Here is a 9,609-nt window from a genome sequence, read left to right as displayed (position 1 = left end):
ATTGCCAATCTTAGATGGTTCCTCATAAACCTACTCCTAACAGATATCTTGTTGCTTAAATTTTTTTTAAAAGGCACTCTAGTGACCTTCAAAATGAAACATGAATGGGTTAAACGTAATGGAAGATACAGTTTTGATTTAAGAGGTAGCTGTGGGACATATGGCAAGGCTGTGACAGATAAAGAGGAGACATTGTCTGGGAAATAATAGGCCTGGTTTATAATATCTGACTGTTTTTTTGTTTTTGTCAGACATTGAGAAATGTGATATTCTGAAACTTTACTAATGCCCGATTTATAAAAGAGCTGAATCAACAAATCCTTATGGCTCGAGAAATGCATACAAAAATGTTTCCTCTAATGTACTGTCATCAAATCTAAGAAAAGCACCAGCGAAAAGGACTAAACTTCAGTTTCTGCAGCACCACTCCAACTGGAGATTGGAGAAAACACATTACAATCATACTTGACTGATGCAGGGGCAGATACAGGGAAGCACACACTATTACGGTAACTGCATAGCTACATGAATGGTCAGATTATGGATTATATTTTGGGATTATCTGATAAAATCTCAGTAATCTCAGAATCTCACTATGGCCAATTAATTAGCATTCAGTGTTTCAGTTTTAAACATATCTCTGTTTATATATGTAATATCTGCATAATTGGTATTTTGTGAGGCTTTCAAATGTGTTCTGGAAAATAGAATTATGGGGTTTAGTCAGGGTAGACGACATTCACTTTGGCATGAATGAGGCTGTAAGAGATTGACACTGCCGCAAGTGCCGCAATAGGGCATATAGGGTGTCCCATTTACCATTTTAGGTTTCAAAAGGGTGCTTACGAGCTCCCTTTTAGGCCAATAAGCACCTTTTATGTCCACTTTTGCTGAGCTTGCACTGATATAGACTATACAGTTACTACCCGACAGTCTTTGCAGCATTATTTGACCAATGTTATGCCTTAAAGGTTGACCACAAGCATGATATTTAGAACAAGGTCTCAGTTCAATAGGTTTTCTACAGTCACAGCTAATTTTCCCAACTCAAGTTGTGCAGAGTTGTTCCCAATACACAATAGTATCACCTATTAAACTGAATGTACTTCTATCTCATGTTTTTCATTCCCATCAAATGAAAATTGGTGCCTACCCTGACTGAAGTTCCATTAGGTTTATTTCAGCATAATGATGGAGGATGAAGAGGTAGACAGAGAATATAAAGAGGATGAATGCAGAAGATGCACCCAGCAACATGTCTTCTGTAGAACTACAGGGTAAGAATAAAAATGACAATTACACTTTAAAATTCATGAGGACATCCTAGCCAGGGAATGGAGATTTACGTGTTAATGTTAATGTTCAAACACAGTACGAATACCAAAGCAAACAAAACAACTGCTATCCTCCTACTCTACAGCTACCAACGTGCTCTTTGTAGACATCTTCAGACAGCATAATAAGAGTATTAAGTTTTAAAAAAGGACAGATCCATAATGCAATATGATCAATCATATCATCCAGTCCTTTTTTAGAGAAATCCAGGGGTATTTCATATTTTGGCTGGTTTGAAAATGGAAGATGCTCCCAAGTAGTTGCAGAGTCTATATAGTGGTTGAAACAAGCTATTTTGATTATTGTCTATAGAGAACATAAACTTAATACCAAATTGAGACCACGTTGAATTTGGGTGATAACACCTTTCTTAACCATTAAAAGGAAAAGTGGTCCATTGTAGACTCAAAAAGTTGTGAATTTGAAGAATCCATCAAGGGCTGTTTACAGGACAATTTTACAGCTACTCCAAGCAATGCTGTTTGTGGTCAAAAGTAAGGGCCACTGGGCAGTTGTCAAAAAAACATCATGATCTTACTGAAGGCCATGTTGAGGTTCTTGGTTTGTGTAGTTCAGTTGCATGCTGTATGTTCCCTTTATATCTACATGACTTCATTAAGACCTGGTGTCAACTTGGTTTGGATTACTCAAGTTCTCCCATGGGGATTGAAATGGCTGGCTAAGCTGTCCTGGTAGCTGGACGAAGAACAGAGGAATGGCAGAGTTTAAGGAGAGGTCTGGCTGGTTTACGCTGGAATGATGGACTTACAATGTGAAATCTGGCTGGTTGACAGTGAAATGGTGGACCTAAAGGGGAGGTCAACTCTTTCACCTTCCTTGGCATTAAAGTGTGCTGGTTAAACTGAGGTCTGGTTTGGAAAGTCCAGATGCAGGAATTCTTCAAGGTCCCATTGTTGCAACCCTGAAGACTTTTATTGAAGGTATGAAGTATGTATTTGTTTGTTTAAGGGTGTGTCTGTGTGTATTGGCGTATGTGGCAGTGGATTTGTGTGGCAGTGTGTGTGGGGTGGGTGTTGACAGTTGTCTTCTTTGTGTACTTTTTGGGTGTCTCAAGAGGCCACCCTCATTCTCATTCATTACTGGTATCGAATCGTTCTTCGGTTCCCATGGGTGACTCTTGCACTCGATGTTTGCACTGGCCATGGGTATGTCGTGTGGTGGAGCGGGAGTGGCGGGCAAAACAGGAAGTGGCAGTTTGTGAGCTGCAGTCACAAACTGAATCCTGCAAAGAAAAGGATTTAAAAGATTTTAAGATATTTGCTTGATTCAGGGTTTATGCTTTGGAGGAAGAGGGGGGTTTGTATAAAACAGGGCTGGGCAATTTCAGTCCTGGAGGGCCACTGTCTTGCAGAGTTTAGCTCCAACCCTAATCAAACACACCTGAAGTTGCCCAGCCCTGGTATAACACAATCAGAGGTTCATGGTTAAATGCAATCAACCAGATCAACAGTGGTGACACTAGAACTTGTATTAGACTGTCTCACCTCCAGGGTACTAGAGCTTGAGCTCATTGCATCCTTTCCGGTGGCTACCACCCTCATCCTCATTCATTACTGGTATCGAATCGTTCTTCATTTCCCATGGGTGACTCTTGCACTCGATGTTTGCACTGGCCATGGGTATGTCGTGTGGTGGAGCGGGAGTGGCGGGCAAAACAGGAAGTGGCAGTTTGTGAGCTGCAGTCACAAACTGAATCCTGCAAAGAAAAGGATTTAAAAGATTTTAAGATATTTGCTTGATTCAGGGTTTATGCTTTGGAGGAAGAGGGGGGTTTGTATAAAACAGGGCTGGGCAATTTCAGTCCTGGAGGGCCACTGTCTTGCAGAGTTTAGCTCCAACCCTAATCAAACACACCTGAAGTTGCCCAGCCCTGGTATAACACAATCAGAGGTTCATGGTTAAATGCAATCAACCAGATCAACAGTGGTGACACTAGAACTTGTATTAGACTGTCTCACCTCCAGGGTACTAGAGCTTGAGCTCATTGCATCCTTTCCGGTGGCTACAAACTCGTCTCTTTGTGTTTTCATAAACCTCTTATTGACGATCTTTGTGATGTTGTCTGTGCCAATCAAGGCTCCAGGTAGGCATTCAGGCTTTGGTTCATCCATGGTGCCTGCTGGCGCAGTCCTGCCGCAAACATTGCGGAGAAACTCCTGGACCATGCCATACTTCTGAGCTCCCTCTTCTCCCAGACCGATACCTAGGCTTGGACAGGAGGGTTTCCCAGCAGCTTGTCTTCCCGAGCATGGATCTGCTTTCCATAATGATTCAACACTTCCAGAGTGTTCCACCACACTGAAGAGACTGGTCAAGCCATCATTGAGGCCACTAAGCACTGGGCTGTCTCGGGTGGTGGTGGAACGTGCCCAGGCCGAACCGTTCTGAGATCCACTACGGTTATGAAGATTCCATACACTGCGATCCCTTGAAGATGTTGAGGAGGTCTCCAGTTTGGAGGAGGAGGTGGAGATTCTGCGGGTAAGCTTAGGTGAGCCATATTTCGGTGAGCAACATGGTCTATCTATGCGACTGTGAACTTTCTCTAGAGATGAAGAGATCTGTCGGGAGCGTGCAGATGAAAGTGAGGTGGATGGACGAGGAGACCATGCTTTCCCTTGAAGGCCTCTAGTTGTTGGAATGGGTCCATCGGTTTGTAGGCCAATGCTGACAAACTGTGCTGTTTGCGTTCCTGTACTTGAAACACCAACTGTCTGGCTCCCTGTATCTTTGCTGCACTTCCTCTCCAGAGAACTGGAACGAATGGCCTGTCGCACACAGTTGGTCATCTCCTTCATGTCATCACTAAGGTTGCCTAAAATTTCCAGTCCGTGGAATGGTGCAGAACCTCCCGTCCGTCCTTCAAGCAGCTCTCTATGCTGCTGTGAAAGTGAGCTCAACCATTGCTCATAAGTGGATGAGGAAGTTGTCGACAAAGGTGCAAATGCAGCAGTCTGGCCTGATGGATCTATCATGGCTGTGTCTCTAGATGATGGTCCTTGCTGAGGATCCTGCTGGGCCTTTTCATTGACTGGCCTCCTCTCCATTCTCCTCACAGTTGGAGGGCTGTAATAAATGCGAATACCCGTCTTATCTGGAGCGGTGTAACTTCTCTGGATGTACTCCTTGCTCAACTCCAGTCCAGGGAAGCTGCTGTTAGAGTTGGTGCTTGGGCAGTCCCATGTCTTAAACTGGTCACCCTTCTCCAGCATTGCAGAATCATTGGTCAGGTACTTCCAATTCTTCTTATTGAGATCACTTAAGTCGGTACGAGCCAGAATGGAGGCAGGAGCAGTAGTTTGATGCTGTGGAACATTGCACTCTGGTACTCCGCTGACCTTGTGACCAGGAAGGAACAGACTAGTGTCCAGCAGACTCTTAAATTCAGAGAGGGCAGAAATTGATTTGGTCCTGTAACGAGAATGGGGATTATCATAAAACAGTCACATCTGATAAAACAAGGCACAGTTAAGACCTTAATCAAGTCAGTTTACCTTTGCAGTCCTGAACCACTGGTGGCTGCATCTGCTGAGATTTCCTTTTCAGATGTTTTATCATGCAGAGCCTGAAAAGGAAATGGATCTATTTTAGTAAAGTTTTACAGAGCAGCATGCCATGATCTTCCCCCCGCACAGTACTCCCATTCATTCATCTGGTATTACTGAGTCAGACAATATTCTCTTTAGGAAATGAGATCATTCAAAACAGATAGTTTCCTCTGTGGGGGTAATGATAATGGTATGGTTCACCACGTCTATGTAAATGACCCAAATTCTCTCAATGAGGCATGGTACTAGACCTTTCTCATTCAGGATGTCATATGAAACAGATAAATTAGAGCACTGAGCTGGACTGTCACAAAAAGAAAGACAAAAGAGAAAGAAGGGAAAAAACGATATAGTCTCATCTCTTTTTCCAGCCTCATTACTTAGTGTGGTTAGTACAGACACACTGACCACTTTGTCTCAGGCTACGTTCCAATTGGACTATGCACACTGTGCACAGCCACATGGATATGCAAAACCATCAGTTTCTAGATAAGTGATGCAACATGCAGAGAGCCTGTCGGCAGGCGCTTTGCGGAAATGTTTAGAGATACTGTCATATCCGTCCATTATGTGAGGGGAGCCCTAAGTCAGTGAAGGAAGTGTGGGGATAAACTATGTGGAAAATATGTCATGACGACACCCTCACAGACCAAAATAAAACAACAGATTAAAAGGATTCAGAAAAACACGAAAGCAGGGGAACAAGATTTGGTAATACACAACAAAGCGTCCAAGCCTTTTAATGCACTTGAAACTTGACCATAAAAGATTCTGTTTGCCCAAAAATAAAAACTCTGTCATTTCCTCATGTTGTTCCAAACCCATATGACTTTATTATGTGGTGAACAAAAAGAGAAATTCTGAAAAAATTGGCTGCTTTCAAAAATATATGTTTCATGTCTTTTCAAAAATGTACAGAAGGCTTAGTTTATGAGACCACTTTTGGGTGTTTTTGTGTCCCTTGAAACTTGAAAGTGTTCCACAAAAACAAATAAACAATAACAGAACTACATTTTGTGAGTGAGCAAATCCTTTAACCCCCATATCACATCTGACCTGTGTGCCTTTGCTCTGGGCTTCTCGTAAATGCTGTTCCCATTGACTTCTCTCCTGGTTGAATTGCTCCAGAAGCTCTAGCCTCTCTCGGCTCCAGTTCTTCTCACTGATCTGCAGTTGTTTGGTGAGGTCCATCACAGCAGCGTAAGAGTCCGCCAACAGGTGTTGATGCTCCTCCCGCTCCTTTTTTAGCGCCCCCTTGAGGTCTGGAGAATCCTTTTCACCCCCAGCCACAGATGCCTTCCCCATCTTACCCTCCAGCTGATCACAAATATAAAGTACAAAATGAGAGGGTGAGATAAAAAGAGAACACTTGATGTCTTCAAAAGTGGAAGAGTAACCATAGAAACAGCCCCATAATACACAGTAAGCATTTACAGTCATATACTGACAGCTGCAGCAACGTGACATGACATTTTAGTTTATTTGCCCTACACCATTGAATAGGTGTCTATATTTAATAAAATATAAATATATAAAAGTGCAATTAAAGAAATAGTTCAAAATGGAAATGTACTCATTCTCAGGCCATCCAACATGTAGATGAATTAGTTTCTACACTGTAATGGATTATAAGAAATTTAGCATTACATCACTTGCTCACCAATGGATCTTCTGCAGTGATTGGGAGCCGTCAGAATAAGAGTCCAAACAGCTGATAAAAACATCACAATAATCCACAAGTAATCCACATGACTATAGTCCATCAATTATGGTTTTGTAAAGTGAAAAGCTGAATGTTTGTAAGAAACAAATCCATCATTAAGGCATTTTAACGTACGCTCCTGGCCAAAATATGAGTCCATAATCCATGTCCATCCCCTGCTGGCCTCGCACATCAAATCCACCAACATATTTGTTTAGAACGGTTTTTGCTTATAAACTGTTTTCACCGTAGAAAGCAATATTATGGATGCAGAACTCCTAGATAGAGGTATTTTAGTCAGAAACAACATGCTTTTATCAGCTGTTTGAACTCTCATTCTGACGGCACCCATTCACTGCAGAGGATTTATTGGTGAGCAAGTGATGTAATGCTACATTTCTCCAAATCTGTTCTGATGAACAAACAAACTCATCTACAACTTCCTCATGACCTGAGAGATTTTTGGTTGAACTATCCCTTTGAATATGGTTAAATTAATAAAAGCAATAATTATGTTTATTATTAAGAATAAAATAAAATAGAAAATGATTCTGCTGAGTACTATATTTAATAAACTGCATGTTGTTTGCAGTTAACAACTTGAATTGTACAGGCTCTATACATCATATTGGCTGTTTTACTGCTGCTTCAAACATGGCTCATCCAATTAGATTGTTATGATACTTGGTATATATAGTAATTATGAAGCCAGCCTACTCTTTATCCCTCATCCTCATTTAAATTCCTTCTGCTCTCTCAGTTGGAGCCGCAAATCTACAGAACTCATAAATTTTGTGAGTGTATGCGAGTCAGGTTATTAAAACACACAGACTGCTGGGAACTCATCAGACAATCAGTGACTAGCTTCTCACGGTGATAATTCTCAATGAGTTTTGTTTTGGATGGCAATGAGAGGTTAATGGGTTGATGTGGTTTATTAAAGAGGGTGAAAGTTTTTTATTCCAGATACCTCCTCATAAACCGTAATGATTATAGGAAAGAAGAAGGATCCAGAAAGGCTTTTATTTCCATCAGACTGTTGACGTGGCTTTGTGGATTGTGATTTATTTTAATCACTATTGACTCACGTCATAAATTAATAATAGGTGACAATGTGCAGCATCAACAGAGGACTTTATAGCATTATCCTAACAACATTACTGATATCAATAACCTGTCTTGTTAATGCAGTGATAAATCATTTTCTGTGACAGGTTGTTATTAGTGACACAGAGGTTGCAGCTAATACTAGAGCGTCAAATCCCACCTCTCCCATTCCTTGTATTATCGCATGGCTTATTCTCTGAACCACATTCTTAGAAAAACAAAGGAAGTGCAGATAAAAACGAGGAGTGGCATGGAGAAAGGGAGCCCTGTAATATCGACCTATCAGAGCAGTAATGGTGAAAGAGGCAGTCTAGTGACATTAGGATCTCTGGAGAGCATATGGCTAATGCTTTTGGTGCAATCTATGGTATGTGTGCTTATTTTTTCTGCTGTAACCTTTACAACAATAAAGGGAGGAGAGTGAGTATTTTAGCTAATCTAAACACAACTGATTGCATGGCCTGGCTCTTTACACACTGATTAAAGCATCTACAAAGTAAACACACTTGACTTAAAGCTGCAGTGCAGGTTCTGCTCTATTAGCAGCATTTTCAGTTTACTATTTATTAACAAATGTAGTCTAATGTAGTGCACCGCTGTATAATGAGTACAATGGCATACTTGTCTTATAATCTTGCTTGTCTCATATTGCCATATTACCTGCTCTTTAGATACTTTCATTGCTATCAGCCACTGAAAACCATATTGGACGAGCACTATTTGAAAGTGCCAAGTGCCCCAGTGTTTACACTCTAGTGGGAAATCATACTGCAACTGGCTTACTTACAGTTGTTTCTGTACATTAAACTGGTATTTCAACTGTAAAGATGGTACACCAACTAAAGTTTATTTAATACTCAATTTAAATAATCTGATTTATGTAATAACCTGACAAATTTATTCAAACACATATTAAATTAAAGCTGCAAGCAGCTATGAAAGGGCCCTCGCACTAAGTGGCTTTAGGAAAACAGCTAACAGTGGGCAATATGCATTTAAAGTGATAAATATAGGAGGAAGTCATTTATATGTGCCAAACTTTCTACTGCTAGCTGGTAGCGCTATGACTGTAACTGAATGTTGGCATGTAGATGTCTTCAGACCAGGACTTTTATCAAATCTGTGAAATTTGGTGCAGATTGAACATGGTATGTTTGAGTTAGTGTAAAACATGAAATGTGCTGTTGTCAACAGGTGGCGCTATAAATTATAACTGAATATTGGCATGTAAATGTTTTCAGGCCAGGACTCTTACCAAACATGTGAAGTTATGGGTAGATCGGACATTGCATGTTTAAGTTAGTGTAAAACAAGTAATTTCCTGTTGCCAGCAGGTGGCGCTGAAATTATAACTGAATATTGGCCTTAAGATGTGTTAAGGCCAGGACTCTTATCAAACATGTGAAGTTTAGGGCAGATCAGACATTGCATGTTTAAGTTAGTGTGAAACAAGTCATTTCCTGTTGCCAGCAGGTGGCGCTGAAATTATAACTGAATATTGGCTTTTAGATGTGTTCAGGCCAGGACTCTTATAAAACGTGTGCAGTTTGGGGCAGATTGGGCATTGTATGCATGAGTTCCTGTTTCACAACTTCCTGTTGCATGGCATTAATAGCATGCTTTAGCACTTAGTAAGTGTTGATATCATGTTTGAACATGTTTCTAACATGTTTAGCACACAACGGCATATTTTACTGTGTTGCTAATAGTGCATCACAGTGTTACACGTGTCACTTCCTGTTGCCAGCAGGTGGCGCTATTAGTATAACTGAATTTGTGCATGGGTATTTGTTCAGGACTTAACACCTATCAAACATGTGAAGTTTGAGGCAGATTGGACATTGTATGCTTGAGTTACATCAACTTCCTCTTTCACTGCATTAATAGCATGCTTTA

At 40.9% G+C, this 9,609-nt stretch overlaps 1 protein-coding gene across 1 annotated transcript in view; it reads right to left on the bottom strand.

Moving 5' to 3' along the window:
- Window positions 1-234: 234 nt before the first annotated feature.
- Window positions 235-9,609, bottom strand: part of LOC107727023 (protein SOGA1-like) — a 51,358-nt gene continuing 41,983 nt past the window's right edge. Inside the window, exons 12-15 of the mRNA XM_016536773.1 lie at window positions 5,961-6,221; window positions 4,851-4,921; window positions 3,315-4,767; window positions 235-2,578 (exon numbers count right to left, since the gene is read on the bottom strand). Coding sequence (XP_016392259.1) covers window positions 2,426-2,578; window positions 3,315-4,767; window positions 4,851-4,921; window positions 5,961-6,221 — 1,938 coding nt within the window. The 3' untranslated portion in view covers window positions 235-2,425. The remainder of the gene's footprint in view (window positions 2,579-3,314; window positions 4,768-4,850; window positions 4,922-5,960; window positions 6,222-9,609) is intronic.

This window comes from Sinocyclocheilus rhinocerous, unplaced genomic scaffold, assembly GCF_001515625.1.
Source record: "Sinocyclocheilus rhinocerous isolate Xijiao unplaced genomic scaffold, SAMN03320098_v1.1 scaffold666, whole genome shotgun sequence".
NCBI classification, from domain to species: Eukaryota; Metazoa; Chordata; class Actinopteri; order Cypriniformes; family Cyprinidae; genus Sinocyclocheilus; species Sinocyclocheilus rhinocerous.
Note: the sequence above shows the minus strand (reverse complement) of the source record. Positions and strands in the feature narration are given on the sequence as shown.